The sequence below is a fragment of the Colobus angolensis genome, unplaced genomic scaffold (assembly GCF_000951035.1).
Source record: "Colobus angolensis palliatus isolate OR3802 unplaced genomic scaffold, Cang.pa_1.0 Scaffold205, whole genome shotgun sequence".
NCBI classification, from domain to species: domain Eukaryota; kingdom Metazoa; phylum Chordata; class Mammalia; order Primates; family Cercopithecidae; genus Colobus; species Colobus angolensis.
In genome coordinates, this window is record NW_012115211.1 from 57,514 (window position 1) to 79,632 (window position 22,119).

The 22,119-nt window shown below is 38.0% G+C and overlaps 1 protein-coding gene across 2 annotated transcripts; it reads left to right on the plus strand.

The window, feature by feature from the left end:
• Positions 1–593: 593 nt before the first annotated feature.
• On the plus strand, positions 594–19,552 carry PRKRIR (protein-kinase, interferon-inducible double stranded RNA dependent inhibitor, repressor of (P58 repressor)). 2 transcript variants are annotated; one of them, XM_011942002.1, is made up of 6 exons: positions 594–671; positions 2,956–3,076; positions 4,488–4,582; positions 8,220–8,327; positions 13,864–13,900; positions 16,712–19,552. In XM_011942002.1, exon 6 carries the CDS (start codon positions 16,882–16,884, stop codon positions 18,640–18,642), a length of 1,761 nt encoding a protein of 586 aa, XP_011797392.1. In that variant the 5' UTR covers positions 594–671; positions 2,956–3,076; positions 4,488–4,582; positions 8,220–8,327; positions 13,864–13,900; positions 16,712–16,881; the 3' UTR covers positions 18,643–19,552. The 2 variants fall into 2 exon arrangements, with proteins under 2 accessions (XP_011797392.1, XP_011797391.1); XM_011942001.1 differs by lacking the exons at positions 594–671; positions 4,488–4,582 and having other exon boundaries at positions 2,954–3,076.
• Positions 19,553–22,119: the final 2,567 nt, after the last annotated feature.

Consider the following 22,119-nt stretch of genomic DNA (forward strand, 5'->3'; position numbering starts at 1 on the left):
GCCTCCCAAAGTGCTGGGATTACAGGCTTGAGCCACCGCGCCTGGCCTGTTACGGTTTTAATTAGCATTTCCCTGATGGCAAATGAGATTGAGCATTTGTTTCATCTATGTATTGCCATTTTTATTACCTTTTTATTATAAAGTGCCTGTTCAAGACCCCTTGCCAGTTTTTATGTTGGGTTATTTATTTGTAGTTCTTCATATATATTTTGAATGTGAGTCCGTTGTTAGATATATGTATTGCAAATATCTGACATTTTGTGGTCTGCCATTTCACTCTTAAATGGCTTCTTTTAATGAAGAAAAGTTACTAACTTTAAAGTAACCTAATTTATAAATCTTTTCCTCTAGTGTTTGTGCTCTCTGTTGCCTTAAGAGATCTTTATTCCAAGGTCATGAAGGTAATCTCCTGTGTTATCTTTTAGTGGCTTTATTGTTTTACCTTTCATATTTGATCTACAATCACTTGGAATTTATTTTCGTGTATGGTGTACAAATAGGAGTTAAGATTTGTTTTTTTTCATGTGGATATTCAACTCATTCAGCCCTATTTATTGAAAAAGAAAACTCCATATTTGCCGCTGTTCAAAGCTACCTTTAAGTATCTGTAGTGCCCTATTTTGTTTCATTGTTCTGTCCTTCTGCCAGTATCTGTCTTAATAAACTTTACAGTAAGTCTTAATATCTGGTAGTGTAATTCCTTTAACCTCCTTTTTTCTCTCTCTCTCTCTCGAGATTGTCTTGGTTATCCTGGGTTCTTTAAATTTGTGTATAAGAAGTTTTAGAATAATTAGTCATTTCTTTCTCTTGCTCTCTCTCACAAACTTATTGGGCTTGTGATTATATTGAATTAGTAAATGGGTTTGGGGAAAATTGACATCTTTATAATTTAGTGTGCCAGTTCATAAACTTATGTATTTATTTAAGTTTGCTTTAAAAAGATTATTAGAGGTCTTGCACATCTTTCACTAGATTTATTCTTAAGTAGTTCATATAGAAAGACAGGTGTATTTAATTAGACTGTCTGCCTGATGCCCATTCTGTTCTTGGTTGTCTGAATAAGAGTTGCTGTTGATATCAGAAAGCTGCTTCAACTTAGTTCAGAGGTAATATGTACAGTATTGCTCTGTGTGGAAGGTCTCCAGGGATTTAAGAATTTAAAAAACAAACAACTGTAGCAGTATGGCAGATTATTTTATAGTGAAATAGTTTTTATACTTAATATTTGGATTTTAAAACATGAAATGTTTATAATCATAATGTACAACTGTGTACAAGTGTGATGAAATTGTGAACATCTTAGGCATCATTACTGTGAGCAGTGTAATACTTGTCGGTCAAATGAAATGCTGTACAATTTAGCTGTAGTTTTTTAAAAATCATAGCATTTTACCATGATTTTACATTTTTAGAATAGAGAGAATTAAGTGTCAGGGGCAGGTGTGTTGGGGAAAGGTGGACAATAGTGTTAAAACATAAAAAAAAAAATACTGTGATGTCATTATAAAGGAATATGTTGGGCCGGGCGTGGTGGCTCACGACTGTAATCCCAGCGCTTTGGGCGGATCACCTGAGATCCGGAGTTCGAGACCAGGTTGGCCAACGTGGTGAAACCCTATCTCTACTATAAATACAAAAATTAGCTGGGTATGGTGTTGCACACCTATAATCTCAGCTCCTCGGGTGGCTGAGGCAGGAGAATCGCTTGAACCTGGGAGGCAGAGGTTGCAGTGAGCTGCGATCATGCCACTACACTCCACCCTGAGCGATCCACCCTGGGCAACAGAGCGAGATACCATCTCAGAAAAATAATTTGTGACACTGTTTATCCATGGCAGAACTTTTATTCTTAGAAATTTGAGGGATGGGCCGGGCACAGTGGCTCACACCTGTAATCCCAGCACTTTGGGAGGCCAAGGTGGGTGGATCACCTGAGGTCGGGAGTTCGAGACCAGCCTGACCAACATGGAGAAACCCCATCTCTCCTAAAAATACAAGATTAGCCAGGTGTGGTAACGCACACCTGTGATGCCAGCTACATGGGAGGCTAAGGCAGGAGAATCGCTTGAACCTGGGAGGCAGAGGTTGCAGTGAGCTGAGATCGTGGCATTGCACTCCAGCCTGGGCAACAAGAGGAAAACTCTGTCTCAAAAAAAAAAAAAGAAATTCATGAAAGATCCGGTTGTCACTTTAGCAGGTTACTTAATATTTCTGTGCCTTGGTTTCTTCATCTGCACAAGGGAGATAATAATAGTACCCATCTTTGGAAAGGACTTAGAACAGTGCCTGGCTCATAATAAGTGCTTATTATTAGTTTTTCTGAAAATATTTAAGCACCGAGAGGGCATGGACTTTGTCTTGTTTGCTGTCTTCAGTACTTTTTGTGTACTGGATTGTGTAGACACAGTCCCTGCATTCATGGAGCTTGCAATCTAGTCAACACATATTACTATAGATAATAATTTGTGTTCATAGGAAGATAAACAAATACAGCCTTTATGCTTCCCTTAGAAACTAGTTATTTAAAGAACATCTAATTACTGATTTTCTACAGTGACAGTGTTGTTTCGTTTACTTGTTGAAAGTTGAAATCCTGAAGGGAATGTTAGGCTGTTAGCCTCGTCGCTGTGCAGCTTTCTGCTTGTTCTGCTGATGGTTGGATCTTCTCTGATGTCTGGAGTTGGAAGATGCCGGTTTCAGTTCTAATTCTGCTGCTGATTTTGTACTTGCCTCCAAGCAAGTTACTTCTTAACCTTGTCTGTAATTGAAGTGTTGTTAAATGATTTCGAAGTTTTTTTCCAACTGTTATTTTGTTATTAATAAAATTCTCCAAATTATGTTCTCAGGGAGGGGAGCAGGAATCCGTTGTTATTAATATATGTTTGCCTTAAAACTGAAGGCTGAAATTTAAATGCTGAGCTCATTTTCATAATTGTATTTTGGTTTTATTTATAGATGCCAGAAGTGGGTGGAGAACTGTAGGAGAGCAGACTTAGAAGATAAAACGCCTGATCAGCTAAATAAACATTATCGATTATGTGCCAAACATTTTGAGACCTCTATGATCTGTAGAACTGTGAGTAATAGAAGAGCTTGGTGTCTCTCTATTTGTCTTGATTTCTCTCTCTCTCACTATCTGTGGTTGGAAATGTAAGTATTTGCCAATGTTGGAAAGTATTCCTATATCCTGCCACTTTAAGATAAGACAGATTTGGAGCTGAATAATATCTGTTTTATTCTTAAAATCTGATTTTGCCAGTCGCCTATAATCCCAGCACTTTGGGAGGCCGAGGCAGGAAGACCACTTGAGCTCAGGAGTTTGAGACCAGCCTGGGTAACATGGCCAGACGCCACATCTACAGAAAATACCAAAAAAAACTAGCCAGGTGTGGTGACATATGCCTGTAGTCCCAGCTACTTGGGAAGCTGAGACGGGAGGATCACTTCAGCCTAGGAAGTCAGGACTGCAGTGAGTTGTGTTCATGCCGCTACACTCCACTCTGGGCAACAGAGTAACAGCTTGTCTGGAAAAAAACCCAAAATGATGAAAAAAAGAAAGAAAGAAAAACTCCTCTGTTTCTGATGCCCCATTTCTACTCACCCGAGGTGACTACTTTTTTTTTTCTTTTTTTTTTTAAGACAGTCTTGCTTTGTCACCCACGCTGGAGTGCAGCGGTGCTATCTCAGCTCACTGCAACCTCTGCCACCTCCCCCACCTCCTGGGCTCAAGCGATTCTCTCTCCTCAGCCTCTCAAGTAGCTGGGATTACGGGCACATGCCACCATGCCCAGCTAATTTTTGTATTTTTAGTAGAGATGGGGTTTCACCATGTTGGCCAGGCTAGTCTCAAACTCCTGACCTCAAGTGACCCGCCCACCTCAGCCTCCCAAAGTGCTGGGATTACATGTATGAGCCACCACACCCGGCCAAGGTAACCACTTTTAAATATTATTTAGTTTTCAGAAAAATTTTAGATGATTATAAAAGTATGTATTTAAGGTAAAGTTGGTGTTTTTATTTGGAGCTGTTTAGAGCTTTTTTATGAGTAAAATTTTCATCTTGGAATGGAGCTCTTGTTTTCATGTTTTTGGATGTACTATTAGAACTAACTCTTAATTTTTATGTGCTAGATGTAATAGTAAACAAATTATCCAGGTAATGTGGAAAAACATTTCCATCAATAGTATGTAATTTCATATCAAGACCAGTTAATTGTGTGAGCTTGGCCAAGTCACTTCCCCTCTCTGGGCCCCAGTTCCTAATAAGGAGATTAGACCAGGTAATTCCTGAGTTCTAAGATTTTTAACTCTCTGTGATTCTCTTGCTGTGATTTATAAAAGGCACAAATAAGGCAAATTTGATTGAAATGAAGCAGACTTGTTTCAATGTAACTAATGTAACACCTCAGATATTGGGATAGACATAAACTTGATTCGAAGGTGCACTATATGTTGTTATGCAGCAATTTATTTTGATATTTTTTTCAGATACATTTTGCAGAGGCATCAGAAAACTAAAGAATGATTGGGTTATTTTATTTCTCAAAATTAATTGAAGCAGATACTTGTGAAGTCATTGGGAGGTGAGCCAATTCCGGTTCAACAGTTTAATCACAAATATTTGAGGAATATTTTTGCCTTAATTTGTTAAGAGGGTAATAATGATCAACCAAAATAAAAGGTTTCATATGTTTGAAAGGCAAACTACTTTTATGTTCTTGACATTAAGTAAAAATATCCCAAATTATTTTAAATACGTTTGCCATATGCATTTTTGCATTTTTATTTTAGTAATAAATATGGTCTCTTAATTAGATAATTCTAACCAGATTGTGAGAAATTTAAAGCATAGTTCATTCTTACATTTTTTAGAGAATAGAACAGAAAGATGAGCCAGGTTTGCTTTTTTAATTTCTAAATGATTCTTCAATCTTGAATAAATGAATCCAAATGTGAGAAAATGTTCTTTCTATACATCTAGGAGATGTTATTAAAAACTGGATTTCTGGGCTGGGTATGGTAGCTCATGCCTGTAATCCCAGCACTTTGGGAGGCTGAGGCGGGCGGATCATTTGCGGTCAGGAGTTCAAGACCAGCCTGGCCAACGGGGAAACCCCTTCTCTACTAAAAATACAAAAAAAAAAAAAAAAAATTTGCTGGGCATGGTGGTGCACGCCTGTAATCACAGTTGCTCAGGAGGCTGAAATAGAAGAATCGCTTGAACCCAGGAGGCTGAGGTTGCAGTGAACCAAGATTGTGCCACTGTACTTCAGTCTTGGTGACAGAGTGAGACTGTGTCTCAAAAACGAACAAGCAAACAAAAACCCCTGGATTTTCTGATATCCATATCTAAATGTTTAAGAGTTTTGGCTTTATTAGTTTGACATTGAAGATCTCATCAGTAGCAAGGCACAGTGGCACGTGTCTGTAGTCCCAGCTACTCAGGAGTCTTAAGGCTGAAGGATTGCTTGAGCCTAGGCGTTCAGAGCCAGCCTGGGCAACATGATGGTGAGACCCTGTCTTTAAACAAACAGACAAAAAAATAAAAAAATCTCATCAGTAAACATTCATGACTACTGAATTTGGCCAGAGCCAAATATTTTATTATTTTGATGCTAGAGTAAGATTATTGTTTTATGCTCAAACCTTAATTCAGCAGTTAAAAATTAAATCTTGATAATGCGATACTTGATATCATAAGCAGTAATTGAATATTGTCTTTTTTGGCATGTGTCCTTATAAATATTTATATTTTTCTTATTTTTCTTATTATTTTTTGAGACAGGGTCTTGCTCTGTTGCCTAAGCTGGGGTGCAGTGGTGCAATCATGGCTCACTACTGCCTTGGCCTCCCAGGCTCAAGCAATCCTTCCCGTTCAGCCTCCCAAGTAGCTGGGACTACAGGCATGTGCCACCATACCTGGCTAATTTTTGTATTTTTTGTAGAGATGGAATGTTACATCTTTTGTAGAGATGGAATGTTTGCCATGTTACCTAAGCTGGTCTTGAACTCCTGGGGTCAAGTCATCTACCAGGCCATGGCCTCCCAAAGTGTTGGAATTACAGGTGTGAGCCAACATTCCTGGCCAAAATAAATATTTATAAAATGTCATTTTTTTCTTTTACATATTCTGTTTTCTGATCTATAATGTCTTTGCTTTATTTGCAAATAGAAAATCAATTTGATTTGACTTTTAAAAATTTGTTAAAATTTTTTTTCCTCTCTTCCTTATTTAATAATTGGTAAGATATCAAAAGTTGATTGTGTATGTGTATTTGCTTATTTTGGGGACATTTGCTCAGTGTGAAAGATGGAGGAGCTTTGAGTATAATAACTTGTACCCCCTTCAGTGATTGTGTCCCTAACCAATTCCTCATTCAGCCTCCCTGGTAGACTCAGGATCACGAGCCCAGAACTAGAAGTTGAGGGTTACTAGGAAGTCAGAGAATTATCTTTGTGCTTTCTGTTATGGCATGGAATTGAACTAGAAAATATTGACTCTGAATAGAAATTCATCCCAAATGTGTTTAACAACTCTTTGGGTACAACCCAAGATAGTGTGTTCCATTTAGATACATGTTTTCCCTTCATGTCTTCCCGACCTCCCTTCCTTGGGTGAACAAATTTAGAAGTTGTTATTTTTGTTTGGCATGTTCAAAGAACATGCCTGGATATTTTGAATTAATCGCTGCTTCCAAGAAAGCTTGTTTAAATGAAGTATGTTTTATCTTTGCAAATTTAAATTAAGTTTAAATGAAGTATGTTTTATCTTTGCAAATTTATCATTGCAAATTGAAGAAGAAATTAAAGGCACTATTTCTTTGGACTGTTTGAGAGGAGTGTAATAGCAGCTATTTATTACTCTCCCTCTTAATAAGCTTCTTGTCTCTTATCCAGCCTCCTCAGGGCTGGCAGTAAGGCTGTTACCATCTAAGTATATATCCAGCTTCTAGCCAAGTTGGATGAAATTAACAGGAAGTAGGGTAGAGTATGATCATTCTTTCATAAGATCATTAGGACTTGAAAGAAATATAGAAATACCTAGATTAGCATTTGCAAAAATGTGATTATGTATATCAGTATCACTTGTGGTGTGAGAGTTGGTTTCATGTGGCACATGAATCAATTTTTTTTTTTTTTTTTTTGAGACGGATCACTCTGTCGCCCAGGCTAGAGTGCAGTGGCCGGATCTCAGCTCACTGCAAGCTCTGCCTCCCGGGTTTACGCCATTCTCCTGCCTCAGCCTCCCGAGTAGCTGGGACCACAGGCGCCCGCCACCTCGCCCGGCTAGTTTTTTGTATTTTTTAGTAGAGACAGGGTTTCACCGTGTTAGCCAGGATGGTCTCGATCTCCTGACCTCGTGATCCGCCCGTCTCGGCCTCCCAAAGTGCTGGGATTACAGGCTTGAGCCACCGCGCCCGGCCCTCAATTTTTATTTTAGAAGTTTTGTAGTATGTGTTAAAAACATAAAATTTTTAAAAACATAAGATAAAAACATCAGATCATTCTTCCTACAGTTTTTATTACTTAAGACAGTGTGAGTAGATTGTGTAAAAATACAGATGGTAATATAACTGAAATGGCAAGCATTATGATCGTTAGTATGTGAATAATTTCATTTTGGGAAATGTTGATGTAGTTCCATACCAGAATTTTATTCAGAAGAAGAAACTGGGGTCCAAAAAGGGAAAGTAATTTAGCCAAGGTGTCTTAGTGAGTCACTCACTGGTAGAGTTTGGACTAGTTCCTAGGTCTCCTGGGTCCCAGTCCAATATTTTCACCGTGCCTTGATACTTCTCAGTAATATTAGCAAAAGTGGAACATTAGGTAAAATAGGGATGCATTATTATGGAACATACAAGAGTACAGATTATTTTGGGAGACTTGTACCTCCTGTAGATTTGGTGGGCTCTTGGAAAGACAGGAAGATAAAGTAGCTGGGATGCTGAATTAGAAACAGATACACAAAATGCAAGCATGTTTTATGTTTTATGCCTACCTTCAATTCAGTTTCTTAATTTATAATAAGATTACCAGAAGGGCAAATGCAGGTACAGTTGGAAATAGTAGACTGACCTGAACTGACGTCAAGTTCTGTAAGTCTCTATACTTTAGAGCTGGAGTTGAAGGAATATTGTGGAGGTCATTAACATAGAATTTTATTGATGTATAATATATTTATAAGGATCATCTCTGAATTAACACGTTTTTCTTTTTCAGAGTCCTTATAGGACAGTTCTTCGAGATAATGCAATACCAACAATATTTGATCTTACCAGTCATTTGAACAACCCACATAGTAGACACAGAAAACGAATAAAAGAACTGGTATGTCTATGTACTTTCAGCTTTGCCACCTTCCCCCATAATACTATGAAATCAAATATGGATGCATTTATGTTAAATTAATCCAAGTTACTCTCTATTTCAGAAGTAATGTAATGGGAAATAAATGTTATAGCTGTTAAATAGTGGCCTGGATGTGAGATGATGAGTTTTAGTATTTAAATTGGAAAATCTCCCTCAAATTTAGCCAGTTGATACTTGTTGAGTTGGTCCAGAGTGTGCTGTTAATTATAGGCCACTAGCTCATTCCCTTCTAGGGAAGAAGGAGAAAACTACCTTTTCTTTTGTAGTAAGGAAAGTAGAGCTGAGGTGTTTCCAGAGTTCAGCACAAAGGAATAAAGAGAGGGAAAGTGTAAAAGTGGAGACACGGAATGTTTTAAAGATAAGGCTTCTGTCGCTATTAAATATGGACAGAGTTTAGAAAAAAAACATTGAAATCTCTGTTTATGGCATAATTTACACATATTCTTATATTCCTTAGCTATCCTTCAGTTCTGAGGATTGACACCTATCTGTATTTTGTTGAACTTAGGTGAACAGAAGTATAGTAACTCCTTAGTCCATGGCTTTCTGTCATCATTGCCACTAGCAAGGCCCTTATTTTGCTTTATTATTTTTCGTTCTTCACCCACTATTACCATTACCATTCCTTCCCCTACCAGTTGGTGTCCATGCTAGTGTATTTAATATATGTCCTATCAGTTCACCTACTGTGTGCTTTTTAAAGATAGCATTTATCTGATTTTCCTTATTCTATGCTTACCTTTCATATTTAGATATTTTATCCATTTGGAGTTTGTATGACATACAGTAGGGATCTATAATAACTTTTTCTCCTTGTAGAGAAACTGTTTTCCCAATATGGTCTGTTAATCCTTCTTTTCCTCCACTGGTGTAAAATGCCACCTCTGTTATATAACAAGTTTACATAAGGCTGTTTTGGGGAGTTCTGTTCCATTTCACTGTATTATTTGTTTGCAACTATACCGCACTGTTTTATTACCTTGGCTTTGTAATATATCTAACTTTCAAATCAGGTGATTGTTTAACTCTTCTTTTTCTTAACTATTTGTGGACCTTTATTCCTCCATATGAATTTTTTTTTTTTTTTTTTTTCCGAGACAGGGTCTCACTCTGTCACTCAGGCTGGAGTGCAGTGGCATGATCTTGGCTCACTGCAACCTCCACCTCCCGGTTTCCAGCAATTCTTCTTGCCTCAGCCTCCAGAGTAGCTGAGACTACAGGCACTCACCATGCCTGACTAATTCTGTATTTTTAGTGGAGACACGGTTTTACCATGTCAGCCAGGCTGGTCTCGAACTCCTGACCTCAAGTGATCTGCCCGCCTCGGTCTCCCAAAGTGCTGGGATTATAGACGTGAGCCACTGTGCCTGGGCTTTTGAATTTGAAAGCCCTTTTGTCAAGTTCTCCTAGGAATTATTTTGGGATTTTCATTATAATTGCTTTGAATTGACATCTTTACAATATTAGCAATTGTAAATTTATTACTAGTTTATTACTAGTTTAGTATTACTAATGTTAGTAAACGAATATTACTAGTTTACTATTACGGTATAAACTATTGTAAAGTATTAACTAGTTCCATCCATGAATAGAAAAAAAATCCCATAAAATACCTATCAAATAACAGCAGTCATTGACAAAACTAAATACTAGTTTTTTGAAAAGAATATTAGAATAGTTTTAGGAGTACAGAAAATGAAAAATTTTGAGGGCTTTTGTTACAGTTCTTTAAATGAAAATGTATACATTCTTCCTTAGATCACTTCTTAAATACATTATGGTTCTTACTGGTCTAGATGATATATTCTGGTTGAAATTGTTTCCAGCACTTTTGAAGAACTTCTTTTTAAATTAATCCTAATAAGTCTTCTGAGTTTTTCCTCTGTTACTGATTGTATCATCTGTAAATAAGGAGAAATTTGTCACTTTCAGTTCTTACTATTTTAATTTTTTCTGTTGCCTGTCTTGTTTAATCAAGATGCCTGGTACTACATTGAACAATTCTAGTAATGTCATACTTGCCTTGCCCCATTAAGTATAATGTTTGCTGTTGGTATTGTTAGATAGTTTTTATCAAGTTAAGGAAATTCCCTTCTACTCCCATATTCAGAGTTTTCTTGTTTGTTTTTTGTTTGTTTTCTTAAGACAGAGTCTCACTCTGTCACCCAGGCCAGAGTACAGTGGGGCAGACACTGTTCACTGCAGCCTCTGCCTTCTGGGATGAAGCAATCCTCTTACCTCAGCCTCCCAAATAGCTGGGACCACAGGTGTGTGCCATCTTGCCTGGCTTTTTTTTTGTATTTTTTTTTTTTTTTATAGATGCAATCATGCCATGTTGCCCACTTTGGTCTCAAACTCCTGGGCTCAAGCATTCCTCCTACCTCAGCCTCCCAAAATGCTGGGATTACAGAAGTGAGCCACCACACCTGACCTATATTCCGTTTTTGTATTTAACTTACCACATGCTTTCATTGCATGTATTTAATAGAAAAGTTCATTTTTTTTCATTCTTTAATGCAATGAGTAATACTAACGGATTTTCTGTAAACCATCAGCATTTCTGTAATGAATTCTAGTTGATTGCAATATGTCTGTTTGCTTTTGTATGCCATTGGATTCAATTGGTCAGTATTTTATTTAGGATTTTACATTTGTGAATCTTGGCCTGTAACTTTCTTTTCATGTACTCTCATTATCCACTTACAATATCAAGGTTCTATTAGCATCATAAAATAAGTTGGATATCTTTTTTTTTTCTCCTAGAAAAATTTATATAGGTAGATGTTATCTGCTTTTAAAAGTAAGGTAGAACTTGGTAAAACCATTAGAGGGCTTGGGGTGGGTGAGGGAAAGTTTTGATTGCCATTCTGATATCTTTATTGGTTTTCTCTTTCTTCTTGTGTTTTGTTAATGTTTTGTTAATGTTTGTAATGTTGTAAGTTTATGAAACTTTAATAATCTTTTCAAAGAACCAGTAGTTTTGTCAGTGATTGTTGTACTTGTGAATATTGGTTTTCTTACTGGTTTTTCCTTGATTAGGGTGATTTACTTTTTGACTCTTTTTCTAGCTTCTTGAATGTTTAGCTCATATTTATGTGTATTCAAAGCTGTAAATGTGTCTCTTATGTCCATTTTAGCTATACCCCACAACTTTAGACAGGTAGTGCTATCATATCTGGCTGTAGGTATTTTGTAATTTCTCTCTTTTGTTAACACAGGTTTGTTTTTCTTAGTTTCCAGATGTGGAATTATTTTTAAAAACGATTTGATATTTTAAATTTTAAATGTTATTAAGAGATACATAGAGGATACATACAGTCTGTGTGATGTTGATTCTTTCTGATTTTTTTGCGTCCGTTATTGCTATTGAAGTCTGTGCCAGCCTGATTCTTGTTCCTTTTTAGGTAATCATCTTTTTCTCCCTCAAAGCTTTTTAAAAGTTTTCTTTATATTTGACATTTTAAATTTTGCTAACCTATATCTAGATGTGAGTTTTTTTCTTATGTACCTTAATTTGTCATCTTACAGCTGAGGACTTACATCTTAAATTCTGAGAAATCCTTAGTTTTGATTTTTCGTTATGCATTTCCCCCTCTATTTGTTTATTTCTATTTTCCTGGGACTTCTCTTAGATGAATACTGACACCTACATTACAGTCCTCCATTTCAGCTTTCTTCTTGGTGTCCATGGAGAACTGATTCCAGGACCTTCCCTCAGAGAGCAAAATCCACAGATGTTTGATTCCCTTATATAAAGTGGTATCGTATTTGCATATAATTTGAACACATCCTCCTGTGTACTTTAAATCAGTTATAATACCTAATACAATGTAGTGCTATCTAAATAGTTGTTATATTACATTGTTCAGGGAATAATGACAAGAACAAAAGTCTGTGTGTTCAGTATAGACACAACCAAACTTTTTTTTTTTTTTTGAGACAAGAGTTTCACTCTTGTTGCCCAGGCTGGAGTGAAAGGGTGCAATCTCAGCTCCCCACAACCTCTGCCTCCTGGGTTCAAGCAATTCTCCTGCCTCAGCTTCTCGAGTAGCGGGAACTACAGGCGCCTGCCACCACGCCCAGCTAATTTTTTGTATTTTTAGTAGAGACGGGGTTTCACCGTGTTAGCCAGGATGGTCTCGATCTCCTGACCTCGTGATCCGCCCGTCTCGGCCTCCCAAAGTGCTGGGATTACAGGCTTGAGCCACCGCACCCGGCCTCATTTTGTATTTTTAGTAGAGACGAGGTTTCTCCATGTTGGTCAGGCTGGTCTCGAACTCCCGACCTCAGGTGATCCTCCCGCCTCAGCCTCCCAAAATGCTAGGATTACAGGCGTGAGCCACTGTGCCTGGCAGAACCATCCATTTTTAAGTAATACCTAGATTATTTATGATGCTTAATACATTTATGTGTTTGTAACACCTAGTACAATGTAAATGGTATGTAAATAATTATGCTGTGTTATTTAGGGGAATAATGAGAAAAAAGTCTGCACATTTTCACGATAGATACAACCATCCATTTTTTCCCCAGCATTTTCAGTGCATGATTGGTTGAATCCATAGATATAAAGTATAATATGTATCAGGATGAGGAGCTCAATCACTTGCTGTCCTGTAGCTATCATTTCCCTGTAGTCTGTCCCTCCGAGAGCCTCACATAATCTCACAGCGCTTCACATAATCTCACAGCAGGCATACTCTTCCTGACCCGCCATCCTTATAAACATGCAGTCCATAGGATAAGGAGGGGATGTCCAGGTTGACCGGCCTGCTGATGTTTCTTGTTATCAGTACCATGTCCATTGCTGCCCACCAGGCATCCTGCTGTCTGTCACTGGCATTGCTGCTTTTCTGCCACGGAAAACAACAAAGTGGCTCATGATTTAAGCATTGTAGAGGGTTGGAAGGAAAGTAAAGGATGCAGCTGGAAAGTTCTTCCTTTGTCTAACCCTATTGGTGCCACTTGGCCTACTATGCTCTGTGTATGCTCTGTGTATCTCTTCCATGCTGGTACTCTTTCACCTTCTCCTTCGCAGGGACTTTCCATCACTTTTGTGTTGAGTCCTGAGATTCAGCAACCTCCTTCTTATGGGACATCTCCAGGGTTAAATTGGGAAGCAAGATGATTTGTGTCCTCTTGAATTTAACTCCAAGTGCCATGGTGTATTTTTGTGACTTTCATTAGCCAGGAAACACTTATAACCCAAAGTTACGGTGATTTAGGTAGAAAATAAGTAAAATGATGTATTCTTTTCTCCCTAGGACTTTGTTATAACCTTGGAGTCATTAACAGCTTATTCTGGTTTTCTCATTGTCTGTCTGTTTAAAGAATGTATACTATCTATATAAAGAATTTATGCTCTTGAAAGAATTAAATTGACTCAGACTAGGCATTTGTATTTGTGAGTCTAAGATGATAGACTAGGGGTCAGTTTTTTAAAGATGATTTGTTTTTGTTTTTGTTTTTTTTCTTTTTTTTTCTTGACATTTAGAGTGAAGATGAAATCAGGACACTGAAACAGAAAAAAAGTAAGTGATAGTGTTAATGACTCAACTTCTGAATGCCTTTTAAAAAGGCCTTGACCTGGTAAGGACAAATAAATATGTTCTGTGTCAAAAACCTACCTTGAGAATGGATGTAAGAGTGTGCTCAACTTTGTCCTGTGTTTTGAAATTATCTATGAGAATAAAGTCTAATTTTAGTTTGTCTTTATTGAGTGGTGCTATGCCACACACACTATGCTATATGCAGGCCTCACAGAGGTGACGCCTCCTCTCTCAGTGTGGTAGAGGGGTGGCAGGCACACAGTGCTCCATTGTAGGGAAGGAAGGGCAACAGTAGAGGCATGCACTGAATCTCTTTTCTGTCCACCCAGTTGTGGTGCGTAATGAATTCTTGGTAAATGTTTAAGGACTAAATGCTGTGGGGGCACATAGTGCCACTGGGAGTAGTGGTCACAACAGCCTTTCTGTAGGTGCTGATGCCCGAATTATGTCACCAAAGGACGAGGGCTAAAAGCTGTTTTTCTTCTTATCAGTTATTAGTTACTCCTCCTCTATTTATTGCTGTTGTTATTAACATAGCATTTTATTGAGTGCTTACTGATGCCAAGTCATTGTTCTAAGTGTTTTACTTGTATTAATTCATTTTATTCTCACAATAGCCTTGAGATAAGTACTGTTATTTCCCTCTTCATGGATGAGGAGATACGGACTTGGGCAAAGAGAGGGAAAGGTATTCTGTGCATGAAACAGGGTGCTAGATTTGGGGAACTACACTTATTATAGTGTTGTTAAAGTTTGTGATAACCCATTATGGTTAGAAAATGAGCCTAGAGAGGACCCCAAAGGCCAGAACTTGCAGACTTGTGGGCTGTTAGCAATAGGAAACCACTTAGGGGTTTGTAAGTAGGTGATAAGAGGGACCTGATTTCCATGGTACATAGAGAACTCTGTTGGATTACAAAAGGTAACACTGGAGGCAGGGAGGCCAGTTGGGCTGTCAGCTGACCAAATAAAAGTTGACAGGCCTTGAATTAAGGCAATGGTAGAGAGAGTAAAGAGAATAGATTCAGGGAACTTAAGAAATTTGTATACCTATGACACCTAGGAAAGATGCCCAAAAGAAGAGGGACTTCACTTTTCACTTTGTACTCTTTGCTCTTTAATGAACGTCTTTTTGAAAAAAAAATAAAAGCAAGGGAATTAGTACTAGTTAATTGGAAGTAGAGAAACAATGGAGGAGAGAGGGAGGGAGCCAGACAGGCAGGCATCCAGGAAAGCCTCTTGCTTTCTGGCTTGGGAAGCCTCTCTAGAATAGAACCACTGCTGTGTTACGTATGATGAATAGCAGTGTCATCTGATTTGAGGAGGGGTGAGGGAAGGATGCTCCCTGTATTTTGCTGAACCCTTATTAAGCTCTGAAGCATGGCTCACACAGGCTCCAGTCAGACTAGATTTCCCTTTGTACTTGGACAGCATGCTTCCCTCTTCTACCTTAGTGCTTTTGCTGGAATAATTCTCACCAACTGAAATGCCCTCCTTGTTCATGACCCCTTATTTATCCTTGTCATCAAATGCAACTTCTGAATTTTTGTTTCTCCCTGCCGCCCTCCCCAGTCTTTTTTCTTTTTGAGATGGAGTCTCACTCTGTTGCCCAGGCTAGAGTGCAGTGGCATGATCTCAGCTCACTACAGCCTCTGCCTCCCGGGTTCAGACAATTCTCCTGCCTTAGCCTCCCGAGTAGCGGGAACTACAGGCACATGCCACCACGCCCAGCTAATTTTTGTATTTTTAGTAGAAACAGGGTTTCACCATATTGGCCAGGCTGGTCTCAAACTCCTGACCTCATGATCCACCCACCTCAGCCTCCCAAAATGCTGGGATTACAGGCATGAGCCACGGCACCTGGCCATAGTCTTATGTTCTGAGAACTAGGTTTTAACTGTGACTCCTCAGATTTGGATTATTTTCCTGCAGACACCAGTGACCTGTATGACTATGGACAGGGCATTTAGCCTTTAGGGCCTCAGTTTTCCTATCCCCTATGAAGAGATTAGGCTGTGTGATATTCTAATACTAGCCCTAAGAATTACATTAATCTCCTTTATATTACACTGGTTTGTACAGTTGTCCCATATCTCCCATATAAATGTGTGGCATAATGGTTTGATAAAAACAGCATCACCATGGACCTTGGAGCCAGACACACTTGGATTTCAACTTTACTTCCATTCTTCTAACTGTATTTGTGATCTTGGGCAAGTTTACTTGGTGACCTCATTTGTCAAGTGGGGTTGATACCACCTGCCTGAAGAGAGAGTAATGTGATGCATATAAAATACTAAGCACAGTAGTTTAGTAATTAGTTCTGTCCCACTTTGTTTTTCTGAGGGCATGGACTGTCATTCATTATATATGTGGAATGTCTTGTTAAGTGTGTTTTAAAAATTAGGCCGAATGTGGCATCTCACACCTTTAATCCTTGTACTTTGGAGCTGAAATGGGAGGATCACTTGAAGCCAGGAGTTCAAGACCAGCCTGGGCAACATATTGAGACCCCCTTCTTCTTCTTCTTAAAAAAAAAAAAAAAAATTATTCCTATCTTATAACAGCATTTACATCTAGGATTAAAATATATCTGTTTACACTGTCTCTCCCACTAGAATGTGTCTTAGTGTCTTATTTTAATCTCTATCTTAGTCTGTAGTCTAGTAAATGCCCTATGAATATTGAATGAATGAGTTTGTGGATTTTAAATATTTAACCAAAGGTGTAATATTTTTTGTTTTGTATGGTTTTTCTTGAGCCTGTTTGTAACATTAATTCTTTGTTTTCCAGTTGATGAAACTTCTGAACAGGAACAGAAACATAAAGAAACCAACAATAGCAATGCTCAGAACCCCAGTGAAGAAGAGGGTGAAGGGCAAGATGAGGACATTTTACCTCTAACCCTTGAAGAGAAGGAAAACAAAGAATACCTAAAATCTCTATTTGAAATATTGATTCTGATGGGAAAGCAAAACATACCTCTGGATGGACATGAGGCTGATGAAATCCCAGAAGGTCTCTTTACTCCAGATAACTTTCAGGCACTGCTAGAGTGTCGGATAAATTCTGGTGAAGAGGTTCTGAGAAAGCGATTTGAGACAACAGCAGTTAACACGTTGTTTTGTTCGAAAACACAGCAGAGGCAGATGCTAGAGATCTGTGAGAGCTGTATTCGAGAAGAAACTCTCAGGGAAGTGAGAGACTCACACTTCTTTTCTATTATCACTGATGATGTAGTGGACATAGCAGGGGAAGAGCACCTACCTGTGTTGGTTAGGTTTGTTGATGAATCTCATAACCTAAGAGAGGAATTTATAGGCTTCCTGCCTTATGAAGCTGATGCAGAAATTTTGGCTGTGAAATTTCACACTATGATAACTGAGAAGTGGGGATTAAATATGGAGTATTGTCGTGGCCAGGCTTACATTGTGTCTAGTGGATTTTCTTCCAAAATGAAAGTTGTTGCTTCTAGACTTTTAGAGAAATATCCCCAAGCTATCTACACACTCTGCTCTTCCTGTGCCTTAAATACGTGGTTGGCAAAATCAGTACCTGTTATGGGAGTATCTGTTGCATTAGGAACAATTGAGGAAGTTTGTTCTTTTTTCCATCGATCACCACAACTGCTTTTAGAACTTGACAACGTAATTTCTGTTCTTTTTCAGAACAGTAAAGAAAGGGGTAAAGAACTGAAGGAAATCTGCCATTCTCAGTGGACAGGCAGGCATGATGCTTTTGAAATTTTAGTGGAACTCCTGCAAGCACTTGTTTTATGTTTAGATGGTATAAATAGTGACACAAATATTAGATGGAATAACTGTATAGCTGGCCGAGCATTTGTACTCTGCAGTGCAGTAACAGATTTTGATTTCATTGTTACTATTGTTGTTCTTAAAAATGTCCTATCTTTTACAAGAGCCTTTGGGAAAAATCTCCAGGGGCAAACTTCTGATGTCTTCTTTGCAGCTGGTAGCTTGACTGCAGTACTGCATTCACTCAACGAAGTGATGGAAAATATTGAAGTTTATCATGAATTTTGGTTTGAGGAAGCCACAAATTTGGCAACCAAACTTGATATTCAAATGAAACTCCCTGGGAAATTCCGCAGAGCTCACCAGGGTAACTTGGAATCTCAGCTAACCTCTGAGAGTTACTATAAAGAAACCCTAAGTGTCCCAACAGTGGAGCACATTATTCAGGAACTTAAAGATATATTCTCAGAACAGCACCTCAAAGCTCTTAAATGCTTGTCTCTGGTACCCTCAGTCATGGGACAACTCAAATTCAATACATCGGAGGAACACCATGCTGACATGTATAGAAGTGACTTACCCAATCCTGACACGCTCTCAGCCGAGCTTCATTGTTGGAGAATCAAATGGAAACACAGGGGGAAAGATATAGAGCTTCCATCCACCATCTATGAAGCCCTCCACCTGCCTGATATCAAGTTTTTTCCTAATGTGTATGCATTGCTGAAGGTCCTGTGTATTCTTCCTGTGATGAAGGTTGAGAATGAGCGATATGAAAATGGACGAAAGCGTCTTAAAGCATATTTGAGGAACACTTTGACAGACCAAAGGTCGAGTAACTTGGCTTTGCTTAACATAAATTTTGATATAAAACATGACCTGGATTTAATGGTGGACACATATATTAAACTCTATACAAGTAAGTCAGAGCTTCCCACAGATAATTCTGAAACTGTGGAAAATACCTAAGGGACTTTTAAAAACAGGCTTTCTTATATTTGATATTTGGAAGAAAAGCCGTAAGGTGTATGTAGGCCACTTAATCACTAAATATCTTTGCCTATAGGACTCCACTGAATACATTAGCCATTGGTAATCTACCTGTTTAAATGGCCCCTGTTTTTGAACTCTCATGCTTTGAAGACCTACCTGTCCTTCCAGAAGAGATCATTGAAAGTGCCATGTTTCCTTCTGCGTAATCTCTGTTGACGGCACTCTGGAATTGTTTTAGTTAAGTCATTTTAGACATAACATTTATTATCACTGTGGATCTGTACTTGTTGGGTGTTGTGAATTCTTCGAAGAAATATATTTTGAAGAGGTGTGGGAGGGAGGAATACATTTTATAAAATGGTATAGTGAAGCCCACAATTGATCTTTGACTAATAGGAGTTTTAAGTGTGCTAAAAATCTATACTGGACAGTTACAAGAAATTACTGGAGAAAAGCTTACGAGCTCTCCAAACAAGGATTTCAGTGTAGATTTTGTCTTTCTCGAACTTAAAGGAACAAATGACAAAGTTTGAATGGAAAGGCCTGCTGTTGTTCCACATCTCATTGTTGCTGTTTACATTCCTTTCTGGAGCCTACATCTTCCTAAGTTTTTTAGCAGGTATATGTTGAACACTTCTGTTTAATGATTGAGACAGAATCAGAGGCCATGGATACTGACAACTGATTTGTCTGTTTTTTTCTGTCTTTTTCCATGACTCTTATCTACTGCCTCATCTTGATTTATAAGCAAAACCTGGAAAACCTACAAAAATAAGTGTTGTGGTTTATCTAGAAAAATATGGAAAATATTGCTGTTATTTTTGGTGAAGAAAATCAATTTTGTATAGTTTATTTCAATCTAAATAAAATGTGAATTTTGTTTAAAGCTTAGGCACATTATTTTTGGTGGGGTCAAAACATTCTTGTTTAAATTCTCTTAAAAAACATTTGATAAACTGCTTCACAATTCAAGATGAGTCTTTTGTATGTGGTTTACTAATTGGGTTATAGAAAAAAACAATTAAGAAAGTATTAAATGTAAGGTTCACCCAACTAGGTGTTTTTTTTTTTTTTTTTTTTTTTGATGTACTGTGTGGGCCCTGGTACAAATTGTCAGTTTGTCGTATTATTGCTGGCTAAAATGAATACAGTGGTGTTAATGAATTATTTTATGTTGGGAGTAAGTGTTCCTTGAGCTTCAGAAACCAGAGTGGTGTGTATTTGCTGGACTGCTGGGAATGATAGCTCACAGTCCATTTCTCTGTCCTAGGAAAGCCCACAGATGTGTCAAATCAAGACACATTATGCATGCAGCTTATCAAAAAGATAAGAGTTTATCTTGTAGCCAGGGCTCTAAGAGATGCCTCTGTCCTTGGCAGAAAGAACTGATCAAGTTCATGATGGCAGGATGACAATGAAGGAGACACAAAGCTGGTGTTTCAATACATTCATCCTGTTCTTAGGGCACTTAAGAGTGGTGTGACCTTGGCAGGTTATTTAACCTGCATCAGTTTCCTCAACTATAAAATCTACCTTAAGGTTGTGCTATGAGGGTTAATTAATTTAACATCAGTGACCTATTGCTGCTTAACATTACCCCCAAATTTAATGGCTTAAACATCTGACCATTTCTCACAGTTCTGTGGGTTGCTTGAGTGGTTCTGCTAGTCTCATCTGGGCTCTCTGCATTCAGCTGGGAGGGTGGCTGGGGACTGAATATGATGACTGGGCCTCTCCATGTGGTCTTTTATCTTGCGCTACGTAATGGTGGTCTCAGAGTACCAGGAAAGCAAAGGCAGTGGCTTCAAAACCTGGACTCAGTAATTCAGAGCATCACTTTCACCACATTCTTTTAGTCAAAGCAAGTCACTTGGCCAGTCTGGATTCAAAGGATGAGGAAATAGACTGCTTTTGTTGGGAGGAGCTACAAAATAATGGCCCCCTTTTCAGTGTGCCAAATAATGTATTCAAAAATATTCATGCAATAAGCATTAGTTAAGCTTTTGAGATGCCCATCATTTGTTTTTATAATGTAAGTATGTTCTCTAATTTGGCAGTCTATTGAAAGCTTAAAAGCCTAATTTATTAAAAGATGTTTTCAACAAACTGATCTTTGATGGTAGGTTGAATCAGTGGTAATCTCACTGATGAAACAGGTTGTCTTTTGCAAGATTAGATAATTTAGAAAGTGGTAGGTGTCATGACCATTTATTCCACAAATATAAGTTGAATGCTTACTGTGTGCCAGGCTTCTTGGCTTAGTGCTGGCAATACCCAGTACATTTTCTGACTCACCAAGCTTACAGCCTAGAGTTGGCCCACAGTTAGCCCATAAGTACATAAAATTGTACATACCTACAGCTATACACACACAAACTTCATAGACTTCAGTAAATCAGATTTATTGAAATTAAAGGAAAGGAAAATAACATAGAGTATCCACAAAAGCCTTGTACAGTTTTTTAAAAATAAGGTCTGTATCATATCTAAATAGTTTGCAAATGTACTAGGAAAGACATTCAAGATTTAGCATATCTAATCAGAGGAATTTTTGCTTTTGACATATCTCATTTTTTTTTGGAAAAAAAAGTTACACAGTTGAAGCCTGATCTAGGATGTGAGACCTGTGAAATAAGTGGGAACAAATGCTTTATTAATAATTCTATGTAATTTTCAGTTAATTCTTAGAATAATTCCTGCGAGGTAAGTAGTAGTTGGTTGGGTTGAAAGAGCCTTCCTTCTGAGACCAGTTCCTCTGCAGTAACTTAGTTGGATCAGGTATATTTCTGTTTGATATTAGGGGCAGCCACTTTTTAAGTGCTATTTTAAGTAAGTCATAGGAAAAGTGTACTTGCAGTGCTTATTAATACTTATATATTACTTTAGAGCTTACAAGGCACTTTGAATGATCTCATTCAAGTTCTCAGAAAAACTCAGATATTAGCCCACTTTTTTCAGTTGAGAAATCATGCTCACAGAGATGAATTAATTGCCTCAAATTATATGGCAAGTAAGTGCCAGAGGCAGGTACTTCAGTCCAATACTTCGATATTGAAATTGATTGTGAAAGCCATTTCATTCTTAAGGTTTCTAAAAGGAATATTTGCTTTAGGAATAGGTTCCTTTTATGTTCTTGCTTTATCCATTGCCAGCTTTCAGCACAGCATCTCTAAAATGCACTCGTTATAGTCGACATGGGTTTCTTGCAAAGAAAAAAAAAATGGAGCCTGAAACTTCTGAGACTTTACAAACTGGATGTAGAAGTGCTGCCACCTTTGTTTGGCTGCCAAGACACTAACACAAAGGACTAGATCCAGGTCCATTTATTTCATGAGAGTGGATGCAGCTGTCTTGCCATAATCAAATGCTTCTCTGTAGCCAGCTTTTTGTGGCCAGAAAAAGTAATTTTTAGTACAGATTAGCATAAAAATATCCACAAGATCAGTTTCAGGA